This window comes from Gracilinanus agilis, chromosome 2 (genome assembly GCF_016433145.1).
Source record: "Gracilinanus agilis isolate LMUSP501 chromosome 2, AgileGrace, whole genome shotgun sequence".
Classification (NCBI taxonomy): Eukaryota; Metazoa; Chordata; class Mammalia; order Didelphimorphia; family Didelphidae; genus Gracilinanus; species Gracilinanus agilis.
Genome location: NC_058131.1, coordinates 174099451 through 174115894, shown reverse-complemented (window position 1 = coordinate 174115894; position 16444 = coordinate 174099451). Strand labels below are relative to the sequence as shown.

General features: G+C 36.9%; 1 protein-coding gene across 1 annotated transcript in view; it reads left to right on the top strand.

The window, feature by feature from the left end:
• The window catches only part of UNC5D (unc-5 netrin receptor D), a 376103-nt gene that overhangs the window by 264275 nt on the left and 95384 nt on the right, over positions 1 to 16444 (top strand). Inside the window, exons 9-10 of the mRNA XM_044659544.1 lie at positions 6252 to 6437; positions 10830 to 11207. Of these exons, the coding sequence (XP_044515479.1) occupies positions 6252 to 6437; positions 10830 to 11207 (564 nt within the window). The remainder of the gene's footprint in view (positions 1 to 6251; positions 6438 to 10829; positions 11208 to 16444) is intronic.

Here is a 16444-nt window from a genome sequence, read left to right as displayed (position 1 = left end):
GACTGCAAAAGACTCCCCAAGGGATCCAGCAAGGTTCTTGAAGCTGCAGTGGGTTAAGAGTACTGGGCCATGGCCACGCTGTAGAAGCTGGGTTTGGCTTCAGATGCCATGAATCATCACTGATGCAAAATCAAAGTCAATTATGAAGGTAATTGAGAAACAACCTGTTCCTATAAATAGTCAAACACATGATCTTCTAGAAGCCCTTACAAGCAGGATGCATCCGTCAGAATCTTGCAGGATGAGCACCCTGGAGAACGGAGGAGGACCCAGCGTCAATTTGCTGGAAAGTCTAAAAAAGAAAAGTAAAGTCTTAAGCGATCTGTGAGCAAACTGTAATGACAAACTGGGGGAAATATGTGCACTGCGTAGCTCATGAAAGCACTTATTGTAAATGAGATAATTTAATCAATTACGTTTCCTAATGTACTAAACCGAATGTTTCATTTTCTGCCTCTGCACATCTTAAATTATCTTCAGGTGCTTTATGAGATTTAATCATAGTTAATAGAAACTTCATTACCATCAAATGTGCTTTCAATAAATGTTGTGTAACAATGTCAGGAGGTGCAGTAAAATATGGTTGGTTTGGAATGGCAGAGAGTACTCACCTCTGGAGCTGGGATAAGCATTGACTTTTTAGAGAATTTGGACCTTCTTTGAGTCATAAGAAGCGTGGCTCCCAAAGGACCATCTATGCTCCTGGGTATTGGCCTGTTTAGAAGAATCACCCCAGGGAAGAAAACTGTTCACATTCGCTGCATAAAATAACTCAGCAACATGCATCCTTACTTCCATTCAGCTCCCATACCCCTAAGGGAAGGGCTTTTTATTACATAACAGAATCCAGTGTGATGAATGACCCTGCTTGATAAAACAGGAGTCCAATGACAAATCCCTGCAGAAACTGGAAATAAACAGAGAATTCATCACACAAGTTCTGCACAGTAGGCTTCCTACCAAACTCCTTAAGGGACCCAGTGTCACTTGGGTGACAGAAGCTAGATATCTTCTCTCTAACCAGCTCAATTGTTTTTTGTTTTTTTTTGTTGTTGTTTTTCAGAAAAGATAACTGCAGAAAAAATGACATGAATAAATTAATTGATGAAAAATGAGAAATGCATATAAAAATATATCAGTTATAGCATCCTCAGGTACAACATTCAGCATTTTGACCAAGCTCTCTCTTGCAAAGAGTTTCTGCTTCTGCTGAATGGCTTTTGTCCCAACTACCACTAAGCTCCCTTATTCCCTGCATCTCTGGGATGACAGCTGGCTGTTCATGTCTTGTTGGCTTTCTTCCTCTACCTCCTTTAGTGAATATTTATTATGTAGATACCTGAATCCCAAACACTGCCTCTCTCACACACCTACATATCATCTTTGTTTATGAAGGGGAAGAAATGCAGTAACCATACTCTTTGTATATATTAGGAGAGAAAGGAGAGAAATCTGGATTTCTGAGGGGCACTCTTAGAGATCTGCTGTACAAAGAACATATCAGTTTTTATGACATGATTGGAAACATATTTGAAGCAATACGTGGCCTTTATATGTCTTTTGCATTCTAAATTGTCCCTAAATTTCAAATATGAATAAAAAAAAGTGAAAGACAAAATAAATGGAACAAAATTTGCTTTTTGTTCATTCTCAAGAGGGTAACAATCACCACGAATGATTAGATATGAACCTATAGCCAAAGAATTAGTGCTAAATCTTTAGATGTCAATTCCCACATGAGAAACAGAAGCTCCAGGGAAATTAAATCAATTGGCAAAACAAAACAAAACAAAACAAAAAAAGCATTGTAAATAGTGGAGAACTCAAACACAGGCCTTCTGATTTGAAGACCAACATCTTTGCACTGCACCATATTGCTTCATGGCACAGAAAGTTGTAATATTTGTCAATATAATGGTGTAGAATTGTGGGGTTAGAAGTTGTCATTGTGGATCATGATGGTGAGACAGAAAGGACCTTAGATGGGATCTAGTATAGCTCCCTCAGTGAACAGAAGCACAGTGGAAAATAGTTCAAATAGAAAATTTGGGTTCAACTCCTTCATCTGACTCTTACTCTCCTCCTGACTCTGTTTAAGTTATTTAACCTACCTCTGCCTCTGTTACTTGATTTATGTTTTAAAAATTGACTATATTGGATGGTCTCTGGGTCTATTCAACTGCAAATTCATAATCCTATCAAAGTTTGGCCCAGATAAATGAAGGGTGTGCCTGATTTACACACAAGTTATAAGTAGAAGAATCAGGGTTTGTACCCAGGTGTTTCCTTTAACTCCAAGTCTATAAGGTAGGTGCTCTAGTACCATGAGCAAGATCATTTTTTTCTTTAAGAAATGCAAATAATCTCATGAAAGCTAACATATTAATCCTTATCAATCTTCTGAAGCTCAGAATGAATATTTGTGAAATCCTTTATTTTTATTTTTAAAATTCATTAATATTATTTAATTAGCATTTATCTTCTTTTTTTAAAATCTCCTAACCAAAAAAAGAAGAGAAAAAAAAACATTTTGTAAACTTTGTAGCCTTAGTCTAGCAAAACAAATTCCTAGGTTGACTATGTCCAAAATGTGCATTTTATTCTTTGTGTTTTGTCTATTGCCTCACTTTCAGGAGCTGTTTTTGGCTAGATAGGAAAGACTCTAGACCTCAGAGGGTAAAGGATGCATAAACAGTTGGGTAAGATGGAAAAAAGATACAAACTTAGGTTGTTAGAAACAGCCAAAGCCTTCTCTGTCTCTGTGTCTATTGGCTGGTTCTGGCTGTTAATGTTGACTCCAATAAGCAAGTACCATTTAATTCTGATAATACTTACTTATTATTACTTTTTTTTTTGCCAGCCCTGTCTTGATGTATGGGAAGCCAGAAGCTCCTTTTGCTTTTTCCTCTTAGACATCTCAGCCATTAAACAGCTGCCTTCACCAGGTCTGGTTGTCAATATGCTTTCAGCTGTGACCCAGCTGTGTTCTCCCTGCATATAGCCTCAGAGAGTGTCAGCATCATGAGTCAGCAGTACCCAGGATTTGGAAGGCAGAATGAAGGGGAAAAAAATCTGACAAATGTGCTTCCATTGAATTGCCCTTATCAGTCTTCAGCCCCTGGCTTAGTGTGTCTTGGTTTACAGTCAGTTCACTGCTCCTAATGTGCTCTGTTTCCTGTGTCCTTGTCTCCTCATCCAGAGGGTATAGCTTTGGCTAAATGGAGAGAAACAAAAGAGAGAACAAAAACAGGGGGCAAATTTTTACCCTCCTTGCTAAGAGTGACCTTGTAATATATTTCTTGGGCAGTAGGATATATCAACAAGGGGGAACATGAAAGAATGAAGAGTCTTTGATCTTTAATCAGAGGATGTCGGTTCTAATCTTAGTTCTTCCTCCTGGTGTGACTGAGAAAATCACTTTTCCCTTTCTTTCTGGGCCCCAATTGCTTCTATAAAATGAAGGAATTACTAGACCAATGGTGTCAAATAGAAATGAAGTGGGAAGGTAGAGCACTAAACAGTACATGAGGATCCCTGCAGGAGATATGTTGTCTTAGAAAACTAAATATCAACATTATAGTTTATTATATTTTTATTTATTTTGTTAGTTATTTCCCAATTACATTTTAATCTCACTCAGGTTACATTCAGGAGTGTTGTGGGCTGCCTCTGGCCATGTTGGCTAGGTTTGACACATCTTCATTATATATTCGGTGAGGTTTTTTAACTTTAAAACTCAAGACCTGTGTTTTCCATGTGTTACTATCTCCAAAATAGTTTACTAGGCAATCCCTTACTTGGATAAGACTGAAGGGGGCCTACTCCACCCTCTCTTATGCTGCCTTCACCTTTCTGGGGCTATTCTGGGTGGGAAAAGTACCAAACAGACCACTGCCTTGTATCTTTTCTCCCCTTGCCTACCTTACGATGTCCTTTTATCTGTTTTTTTTTTTTTTTTTTGCCCTGTAATGCAACTAATTCTGCTCAAATTCCTCATTCACTCTTAATTTGATAACACCTTATTTTACAGTCCACTGACTTTGTTTAAAATAAATTCACTTTACTTGTGTGCTAAGTGCTGCTCATTTGATAACATAAGTACTATATTAGGGTGCAGTAAAATGCATAGTAAGTGGCATGCAATTACAGGGTAAATATATGATGGGTTTATTTTATCCACTAAGCCAGACTTTGGGTGACATGGTAATTACTTTTGGCCCTATTAAGTCTACTTACCAAGTAATCTGTTAGAAGATTAATTATGTAGTTAAGTTGCACTTACCTCCTTACAGTTCCATATACTTCCCAAGATTATACCTACTTCAGAAATCATCATCCAGACTAAGGTGAAATCAGGTATGTTGGACTGCAGGGGCCATTTTGGGTCTTCTGAAGAAATGGAGCATAGATCTATAAATGGTCTGGAGTAGAGGTTCTTAACCTAGGCTCCTCAGAACCATCATAAATATTTGTGGCTACTTTTTTACTGGGGATTGTCTATGAATATAGATGAGGGGAAAATATATGTATATTTCACTAAGTTATACTTGAAATATTGTATTTCCTTCAAATAAGATTAGAAAAAATTATTCTACTAAAATATCTATATATTCCTTACCTAGCTGTCAATGTCCATGTCACACACACACACATACACACACACACAATCAAAAAATGTTAGACTTTGGCCTAGAGAAAAAGCATAGAGAGTTCAGATTTTTGTGGGTTAGATAGGAAGAAAGATAAAGAAACAAAATACCTGTAGTTTCAATCAAGAGTGATTTTTTTTTTAGCTTGCTCTAAAGAATATCTCATCACCCTACCCCCAGCAAATGATAGGGAGTACATTATCTCAACTAATTTCTTTCACAGGCTACATTTATAAATGAAACCATGGCCTCTAGTTAAAGCCATGAACTCCTTGATGATTTTCCCAGTTGTGTGAATCTCGAGAAGGGCCTTTCTAGGCCCTGATGAAACAGATACTTGATCTAGAGTTGACTACCTGGATTTGTATTCCAGCTCTACCAATTCCCACTTGTGTGACCTTGGACAAGTCCTTCACTCCTCAAGACATAGTTCTGTTACCCATAAAATGAGGGGGGTAAGAATGGATGACCCCTTAAATTTTCATCCAGATATAAATCCATGATCCTATGATTCATTGAAAACTCCATAACTTAGCTGATATTGTCAAATAAAGGCAATGGTTATGCCCTAAGCTGAAAACTTCAATATCCTCTCAAGCTGAAGGATTCTAACACAAAAGTAATTGTTATAGTTTATGAGCTGAGGTCAGATTTCAATGGCCTACTAAGCCTGAAGGATTTAGGGTAGTGGTTGTTGCCACAATGGGAGAGTGGGTGTTTCACTGTCTTTCTCTGTAGGTTACAGTCACAGCAACAAATAGAGAAATTCTATGTATTCCTGGTTTATGGGTAGGGTAGAAAAACAAATACTGGATTTGGAATCAGGAAACCTGAGTTTTATGACATTTATCAGGTCATTTTTACTGTTTATTTATAAAATGAGAGTGCTGGATAGTTGTTGTTAAGATTGATAGTGTTTCTCATCTTAAATCCAATCATCTCTTAATTCACATACGTGACAATATCTTCTTCCTCTCCTGGCTGTGATACAAATGCCCTGTACCCCTTTACACTAATTGAGTACATGTAACCCCCTCCCATATAGCAATATATGTGTGTGTGTGTGTGTGCGCGCACACACACATAGGCATATTTCCTTCCTTCCCATCTCTGAGAAAATTTAGCATACCGATATTTTAGGACCAGGCATTTCAAGCTAGAAGACCTGTTTGATTATTTTACTCCAGCACTTTCATTTTACCAGTGAGGAAACTGAGGTCCAATGAGCGACACTGATTTGTCCAGGGTCACACAGGCATGGCAGTTTTACAGAGGCAAATAGTAAGGGAACTGTTATTTGCATTACAAAAGGAGTCTTTGTTTTTACAAAAGAAGGATTCAGTAGAGTGTTTTTTCAAGTAAGTGCTCTTTTAAATAAAATATGATTTCATTGATAGCTATTTGATTTATCCTAAGCATGTCAGGAATAGAGTGATTGTACTGAGCAAACAAAGCTCTTATTTTCCTCCTCCTCCCTATGTTGTCTACACCAGTCAACAGAGCTGAGAGGCTCTTTCCCTTTTCCCAGTTTCTTTCTGGGTCCCTTTCTTTGTGTGTCCGGGCACACGTGCCCATTGAACGTTCCTCTTTCTCTTCTTTCAGGCATTGAGAATGCCAGTGACATTGCTCTGTACTCAGGATTGGGAGCTGCAGTCATCGCCGTGGCCGTTCTGGTGGTTGGAGTAACCCTGTACAGACGGAGCCAGAGTGACTATGGCGTGGACGTCATTGACTCCTCTGCACTGACAGGTGGCTTCCAGACCTTCAACTTCAAAACAGTCCGTCAAGGTCAGCGACGGGGGCCTCCCTGACAAGTCCTCCTCAGATCCGTCGCCTGCGTTCCCATGAGAGCCTCACGCCTGTGATTGCTCTCCTGTGAATGTGGCTGTTGGGACTGAGAGTGGCCACCAAATTGTCATCACCTACTAGGAGACCAGGCTCCATCTAGCAGCATGCTCGGTGCCCTCGAGCGCTGGACACACATGTAAAACTGTGAACTTGCTGCCAACAATGAAGAAATGAGGGTCCTTGACCACTTACCATTAGTTAATTTCTCATCTTGCACATTTGGCTCCTGAAGAGCTTACTTACTTTGAGAGGCAGCACAGTATAGAGGACAGAGAACTAGACGGGAAGCCAGATAAGACCTAGGTTCAAGTCCTACGCAGGTGACATATGCTATCTGGGTGACCTTGAGCAAATCATTTAATTTTTTAGTTCTCTAGGCAATTCTCTATAGCTTTAAGTAGCACATAAAGGTCCCAGCATGCATTGGAAGAAGCAATTTCCTTCCCTAGGGAGCTCCCTATAGCAATGAAATCAAATATTTAGTTCTCTATATTGATAGTGTGTGTGTATATATATATATGTATATATATATATATATATACATATATATATATATAACTTAGTTGAAGGCCTAAGCTTCCATAGAAGAACTCTCAAAGGTGACATTAAGCCAGTGAGAAGACTTTACAAATCTTGTCATGGGTCATTTCCTTATGGGGGAAATGAAATCTCAATCCTAAACAACTCTCAACTATCTCCAAATCATCAGCACAAACTTTTCAATTTTTTTTTTCTTTTTGGGTAGGTAAAATTTTATTTAATTTTATTAAAACAAAACCATTATATCTGTAGCAGAGGATCATTTATTTTCTCTCCTGAGTCAAAAGCTGGAACTAATGGGGCACATGAAAATGAAGCATGCACACAGATTTATGTGTATACCCATTTATATCAACATACCTTGGTGTATACATAAAAACATATATATGCACACATATACATATATGGATACATGAATGTGTACAAATAGGCTTATTCCATTTCTCCTTCTGTATAAAGGTATTAAACAAAAGCAAGCCTCCATCCTATTCACCCAAATGAGTTTATGTTTGAAAGAGTCTTGGGCAAGACCCAGATGCCCCACAGCCTCAAACAGAAGGAAAGCATCTCAAATAGTGTCTGTCTGTCTGTCTGTCTGTCTGTCTCTCTCTCTCTCTTTCTCTCTCTTTCTCTCTTTTTCTCTTTTTTTCTCTCTCTCCCATTCTCTCATATATATGTATGTATATGTGTAGGAATATGGGTATGGCTCTATACATATACATAAATGCATGTATGCATCTACATACTCACATGTATGCACATCAATGCTTACATACATATATACATATGTGTTTACTTGTCATATACATACATTAATACACATATATACTATTTTAGCATAATCAGATGGCTTCCTTCTTAAAGACACGCATAATATTTTGCCTTATTCTTCTTCTTTAATATCAGTATTTTTATTCCTTAAGGGCCAAGAGAGTTTATGGCACAGGGCAAGCAGAAGAAGGCAGCTCTGAGTAGTAGAAACAGCACTGGAAGATTTTAAGCTCAAATCATGGTTCTCTAATTTATTACTTGTATGACTTTGGATAAGTCACTTTCCTTCCTCCAACCCTGTTTCCTCATCAGTAAAATGAACAGGATCAATTAGATTATTTCTAAAATCCTTTCTAGCTCCAAATTTTATTACCCCATGAGTGTACAAAGTGTGTAGCAGAGGTTGAGCAAAGACAAATATTTGGAGGTAAGACCCAAGGCATAGTGGAATATTAAACAAGGCGATCACATCAAATTAAAAAGAGCTCATTTTCCCTCATACCATATTTTATTATGATTCTTGGAATGAAATGGGCTCCAAGCTTCACATATTGACTCTCTAGGGCATTTGTTTTTATTATGAATTTTTAAAATTATTTTTCATATTTTATAGCAAGTTTGAAATCTTATCATACCAACACACAAAAAATGATATTGTACCACTCATGAACCTTCAAAAAACATTAAAGTTTCATAGAATTCATAGCTCAATTTAGAAGTAAATTCTAACTTTTCTATTTCACAATTGAGGAAACTGAGGAGAAAGTATGCTTCATTGAGACTCAGAGGACCTATGATCAAGTACTAGTTGTTTCAATTACTAGCCAAATAATTTGTCAAGGGTCACATAATTAGTAAGCAGCTGAACTGAAATTCAAACCAAAATCTTGAAATCTCTAGATCTCTTATCTTTTCAGGTCATTGTCCTGATAGAGCTGATGCTGCCCTGCTAAATTTGATTTAAAAATTATTTTAAAATGCAGTTTTCTAAAAATATTGACACTTCTCTACTCTCATTCATATATATATATATATACATATATACGTATATGAACACACATATTTTTCAAATTCCATTAATGAAAAAAAGGACACTATTTCTCTGTCATTGGTGAGTTCTGTGGTTATGGTCCCTCCCTGGGAGGTGAGAAGTGAGAAGGTTAAAAAAAAAATAAGAGCTTAGGGGTAAAGATAAATAGCTTTTGGGGAACATAAGGGAAACTTGGTGAACTGTCCCTTGACAAACTCAAGACAGATTATCAGCTAATTTTCCTTAGCCAATAGCATCTATAAGAGACCATTTCCATCTGAAACCAGTCATCTTCCATTTCAGTGCTGCCTAAACTAGATGAAAGGTCTCACATTACTTTCCCCAAAAGCAAGTGAAGGGATCATTAGACAAACTACCTGGGGGAAAAAAAACATTAATTTATGACGTTCTAACCAAGTAATTTCAAATTTAAAATAATAATAATAAAGCCAAGAACACTTCTGAGAACACCAGACCCAGCTGGAGGCTACTCCTTTAAAGACTGGGACCAGCTTTCTGTAGATTGAGGCCAGTTATCCATTTTTCCTAGCCTACAAAAGCTTTGAGAAAACAACAAGGTTCCAACCTCTATTCACCCAAACCAGTTTGTGTTTGAGAGGGACTCCTGGGCAGGGCCCAAGTGCCACATCAGCCTCAAGCAGGAGAAGGGAAGCATCAAGCAGTCTTTAGATCTACAACATTGTTTCATCTCATTTGCCTCATATTCCTCTGTGATTCTGGTTTCTGAGAGCATCAGAACAGGGGGTGAGAGAAGTCAGGGTTATGGGTGTCCTGCTGGCTTTCAGACAAATTATGACAATAGAAGAGAGAAAGTGGGAAAACACATTAGAAGCTGATAGACTTTGTCCTGGAATTGCAGCATTTTCAAAATATCCTGTTTTGAAGAATTTTGTCAGGCCCCAAAGGAAAATTGTTTAATGCGATCTCTGTTTCAATTTAAGATGTCACATTGACGGACTGGAAACAGTATTGTGGGAAAGGTTGGGAATGGGGAGGAAGGGTTATTTTGTTACTTACTAATACATGAAATTACTTCATCACAAAACAGTATCACAGCACTTCCTTTTAATATTTGGCTTTGAAAACATTCTTGAACTGGGGTGGATGACAGTTTCCAAACTCTTCCTTCCTTCCTTCCTTCCTTCCTTCCTTCCTTCCTTCCTTCCTTCCTTCCTTCCTTCCTTCCTTCCTTCTTCATCCCTCCATGCCTTTTCCCTTCCTTTTTCTTTCAGAAACGATGGCTTTCTCCTTTATTTTTAAAGCAAATAGAGACATCTAAGCTTTGTTGGATGTCCTTTCTTCCCTTCATAAGATGCATGGGTTCATTTTGGTGACAGCATATGCATTTTCACACCCTATTCATTAGTATACCAGAATAGCTCTCTGGAACTGGATTCTAAGGATCCATCTAGACCCGATACTCTCTGCCCCAATCTGGATCTAGTCACAAGTGGTTGCATTTCTTCACCCAACTCTTGCAAGGTCCCAGTGTCCTAGGTGAATGCCTGTGGAACTGATGAAGCTTTAGTTATAAACAGCTCTGCCAAATCATCATTCTCTGTCATCTCTTGCCATTTTAAAAGAACAGATGTTATTTTCCTCCTGGAGTTTTTAAATGATCCTTTTTATTTTTATTTCTCTTCTCCAGTTAAAATAATAACAATAATAATACCTGAATTATTGACTTGAAAGAGAGCTGGAAGTATTTGTTACCCCCCCCCACACACACACACACTCTTTTGGGAAGGGCTTATTGAGAGAGACAATTCTCTTTTTTCCAAAGCCCCTGATCTCTAATGACCAGCCTGTTGCTCCTTCTCCAATTACTCAGAATGAATGTGGGTAGCTTGATCTGTTGGAAGGAACTGCTGGATATGTAAAGGTTTGTGCAGATTTAGTAGAGACAGATGTAAAGCGGTAAGGCAAAAGTCCTGTGGTTTCAGAGTGACAGATCAATTTTCTCTTGCCAGGCAACTCGCTCCTATTGAATTCCTCCATGCAACCTGACCTGACAGTGAGCCGTACCTACAGTGGGCCCATCTGCCTGCAGGACCCCCTGGACAAGGAACTCATGACAGAATCTTCACTCTTTAACCCATTGTCGGACATCAAGGTCAAAGTCCAGAGCTCATTCATGGTTTCCCTGGGAGTATCAGAACGAGCAGAGTACCATGGCAAGACCCACTCTGGGACATTTCCCCATGGGAATACCAGAGGTTTTAATACAATACACCCCAGGAATAAACCCCCCTATATGCAGAATCTCTCATCACTCCCCACCAGAACAGAGCTGAGGACTACTGGTGTTTTTGGCCACCTGGGAGGGCGTTTAGTGATGCCAAATACAGGTGGGTTTTGATTTTAGCAATCTATTCATATATTACACTTTGCAGGGCAAGATAATAGCATGGCCTTAAATTGGTTTTCTCAGATAATGTGGCCAGTCAAGCAAATGCTGGACATGTAATCAGGAAGACTTGAGTCTCAAACCTTTCTAAAATACTTAATGCTATGTGGCCATAGTAAGTCAGTTAATCTCTATAGATCTAAATTTCTTCATCTATAAAATTTGAATACTTCCTGAACCTACCTAAGGAGCTGTGATGAGGCTCAAATGAGATAATTTAAAATACCTTTTGTTCCTTAAACCACTATGTAAATAGCAGTTATTACTATTATTGAGGCCATTATTATCCCCTTGACAAAGCTGCAGAAACACTCACAAAGAATCCATTTGAATTACACAAAAGGTAAGTAGCAGAACCAAGGTTAGAGTTATAGTTCTTCATATCTCAGAATCAAAGAAAAATCACAAAATAACAGAATCTGTAGACTAAAGCAATCACCACTATATGTAACATACCCAACACATGGCCATTTTAAACACTTAGGTGTCTTTCCTTAGTGCTTGAATACAAATATGGGGAAGAAAACTGATAAATACATTAACAATCGAAGCTGAGTAATGGAAATGGTCCTTTGAATTTAAACACCATTAGGTTTTATTCCTCAGGTACTTCAAAGCAAGTACAAAGAGTATCTTTTTCTAATATTAAAACATGGAAAAATAGGAAGGAAACAAGAATTTATATAGAATCTCCTTTGTGTCAGAAACTGTAAATACCTTTATAAATATTATCTCATTTGATTCTTACAACTCTAGGAAGTAGGTGCTGTTATTATGCCCTTTTTACAATCAGGGAAACTGAGACAGTCATGTTAATGCCTTGTTCAGGTCACATAGCTGGTAAGTGTCTGAGGCCATATTTGAATTTGTCTTCCTGACTCTGGGCCCAGAGATCTATTTAATGTACCATCTAACTGCTTCTAATAGATAACTAAAAGATTATAATTAAGGGTAACACCCTTCTAGATGACTTAGTAACACAACATTTAGAATCTCATAGTCAGAAACCCAAAAGCGTCTTGTGATATCATATCATAATCATTATGGATAGGGATACACTATGAAACTATATAGGATAGAGACTTCATTTCTAGGGCTATCTTTATCAGAATAATTTGTTTTACGTTCGATGGATTTTGTTGTTGTTGTCCATTTGTTTGTTTTATTTGAAGGATAGACTTTTTAATAGTTTAGACATTTTGAGATTTCTGAAGTGAAATCAGTACCATAAAGATCTTGTTTTAATGGCTTAATCCGCACCTTAGAAGTCCAAAACCCATGTGGACAGTCAAGAGGGAGTTAGGCCTCTTGATTCTTTGGCTCAGAAAATAAAAATGGCCACTGAATGATTGCTCACTTACCTGGACTTTGCTCAAACTGAAAATGTTATTAAGCACCAAGTTAGCATCAGATAAAGGCCTACCTTCCTATGGTAAATTTCTCAAAACTAATGTAAAACAATCCTGGTTTTTTTTTTTTTTTTGGACATCAGGCATTTTATCTTGTGAAATAAAATCTGTAAAAGGACTGACCTATTGCCACCTGACAAGCTAATTGGACACCTTTGAAGTCCAGTGATCTTTTCTCAGACAGTTGCTTAAGACAAGGATTTGATTTCAAAACAGTTTCACTAAATGTAAGGAATTTTTTCAAAGTATCTGACAAAATACTTGGACACTCAAACATTTGTAAGAATATGGCTAAGCAATAATAATTTGGTCAATGAGAAGGGAAACTTAAAGGACAGTAGTTAGAAGGCAGAAATGAAAATAATTGATATTTATAAAATACTTTATAGTTTGCAACATATTTACAATATACTAATACATCATGCAGTACAATAATACATTAATACATTTTGTCATATATTTTCTGATTTAATTTCATGGCACCCTATGAAATAGGTACCATAGTTATTATAACCCTAAGTTTTACAATATGAAAATGGAGGGTCAGAGAGAATAAATGACTTTTTGTAGTCATATAGGTGGTGTTCAAACTATATTTTCATGACATTATGTCCAGTGTTCTAGCCACTGTGTCACACTGATACTGAAATATTTTCTGAAGTGCTAAAAATGGAGAAAGGAGGTGATGCAATTCAATACACAAATGGGATGTTCTCATTCCTATTCCCAAACTTTGTCTTAAAAGGCAGAATAGCCTCTCATACTTTGGAAAGCATTTGCTATGCAAAATTATGAATGAAGGAAATGCTAATCTTGTGGTTATTGTTATTCCTTAAAAATCAAAGGCCTTCTGAATATTCTTCATTTGAAGTCCTCCTCTTGGACCTTGGAGTACCATAGAGACTATTCTGGGTCTTTGAAGGCCATGCCAATTGATCATAAAACCCACAGAGGTCCTATGAAACTGGAAAGGCTTTGAGTATGAGGTCCATTGCAAACTGTATTTCTGCCTTCTGAGGACCAGTTTAGCTAAAGACAGAAAGAAGCTTAAGCTGAGAAGGCTGGCTACCATTTGGACATAATAATCCATAGCTGAAGAAGGAAAATGATCAATGTCAGTGGACAGAATACCAACACTTAAATCATGAATCACAGGAGGATTAAAGTTAAGATAATCAAGTTCTTCGTGTAAGTTGTCATTCATAATGGCCACTTAGCAAATATTCTTTGATGGTATTATATAATGAGAGCTAAATCATGTACTTTGTAAACTCAAAATAGATATTTAAATCTTAGTTCTTATACATTTTGGGGAGAGGGAGAATATGTCCATTTGTTTATAGAGAAAGTATACTTCCTTTATCAGATTTTGGTGGAATGACACCAATTAAGGAAACTTCTTTAGGGAGACTTAAGCATTAAGTTATCAACTGGTGCCTTAAGAAAACGAACAAATTTTGTAGAATATCCCTTTTCTCTTTCTAAAAGCCATATTGCATAGACGTCATTCAACACTATGAGAAACTTGTACCTGTAGTGGACTAGATATGGAAGCTGAAAGAAAATAATTATAACTCACATTTATTTAGAATTTTCTTCACAATAGCCCTGAGATAGCACAAAAATTATAACCCTTATTTTAATACAGGACCAAGTGTGAGTATTTGTTTTTTTTCAGATTCTACATGTGTAATAGTGTAAAATATCTTTCAATATTAGCCATTATACAAAGGAGAATAAAAAAAAAACAAAAGTGAGGGAATAAAAGAAATATAGTATATCTCAGTCTGCATTCAGACTTTATCAGTTCTTTCTCTGGAGGCAGATGGTGTTTTTCATCATGTGTCCTTGAGGATTGTCTTGGATAATTGTATTGCTAAGAATAGCCAAGTCATTCATCAATATTCCTCACATAATATTATTACTTCTGTATAATGTTCTTCTGGTTCTGCTCATTTCACTTTGCATCAGTTTATGCAAGTCTTGCCAGGCTTTTCTTAAATCATCCTCATTATTTTTTATTGTACAGTAATATTCTATTATAATCACTACCACAAATAATGAGGATGATTTAAGAAAAGCCTAGCAAGAAACTTCCCAAAGGCTGTACAACTACTAAATTTTGAAGTGGTTTTGATCACAGGATACAAGTCCAGGCTCACAACTACTTTGTGTTGACTCTCAATTGTAAAAGTGTTGATTGAGATAAATCTGAAATACTCAAAATTCCCTTTAGGATCTATTAATTCAGACAGAATTTTAGAATGAATACAAATGACACTTCAGTCTTAAGATGGGAATTTTGAAGTGTGTATACTTTGTAAAAGTTTCATTTTGCTATTCAAGAAGAGATAACCTCATCAATTATGAGAAGTCTGGTCTAGAGGGCCCTATGGGGTATACCATGCTTTGTTTTGTTTTCCCTGCATTTGAGACATTTTGCTATGAAGAGGAGTCTTCATTGGCAATGCCTTTCTCATCATGTCTCTAGGTAGGTCTGAAAAACAAATTTAAAATAGATTACAAAATTGCAGTATCTAATTCAATGAAATAAGAGGTCAGGCCCTTTCTGCATACAGCTCTTCCTCATGTAAATGTTGGCATGTTCATAATTTCTTTTTGCTCTGAGAATCTGCTTGGAATTTCCTGTGGCCTAAAATAGGAAACAGGTTACAGAACTAACCTTTTCGATGAAGAATGCCAACTCTCAGTATCCAATAAGGGACATAATAAGCCAATCATCCATAGATAACAGAGGTATCTTTTCCAAATGGCAATAGACGGAACTGCCCTGTTGTCAGGAAGAATTGAAGTGTATAAATCAAATCTAAGGGTTATATTACATAGAGAATTCTAGGTCAACCTAAATGGAGGAGAGCAAGTGAGTAGTATGGACATGTCTCGCTTAAGTATTTTCCATTCTATATAACAACAGGTGATATAACTTGATTGGAGGCCGTTTTAATATGACAACTGCACTTAAAGAAAAGTAGGACAGAGAAGAAGTCAAAATGAGGCACCTAACTACGGCAATTATAGTTCTTGCCACTGTTGACATTAAGGTCTGGTTTATAAATGGATTTCTTTGCTAGGAAAATGTAAGCAAGATTTAAATGTGCCTCATTCTTAGTGCCAGTGAAAGGTACTGATGATAACTAGCATGTTACTGAATAATACTCATAAATATGAATCACAAATAACTTGTTTTGCAATGAATCTCAGATTGCATGACTATACAGTGGCTAACAGGCCAATAGGAGTGTATCAGCAAAGGCTGCCATCTCTGGATTTAAATTATAATCAACCTGAAAGCTTTTTTGTGCTGTTGCCTTGCTTCTAATGGAATGAGAGGTAAGAGCTACATTATTCAAGAGGGAAAGGAAGACACCCAAGGTTTTATTTTGTAAAGTTGTTTTTATGTATATCTAGTTCATTTCTTCTTTTAAACAAAAGAGTGCATTAAAGAAATTCACTGCCCTTCCCAGATTTTTATTTCTTGGCCAGGGTAAAAGATTTACTTTAGAATATGTAAGACAAGAAAGGAAGAAAACTGAAACACCACATAATGTGGGAATTGGATTGGGTCCTTGTATAGCTTATCCTGGCTTTATATTATTTTGCCATGATGAGGTTCCTGGAGTTTTCCACCTGCCATTGAACTGAATATTAAATTAGAAATAAGTACTTTAACTACTTTATTGGCTGAGGCTAAAAGTTTGCATTGAGTTCTCCAATAAAATTAGGGAGCATTCAAAATGTTAATAAGTAC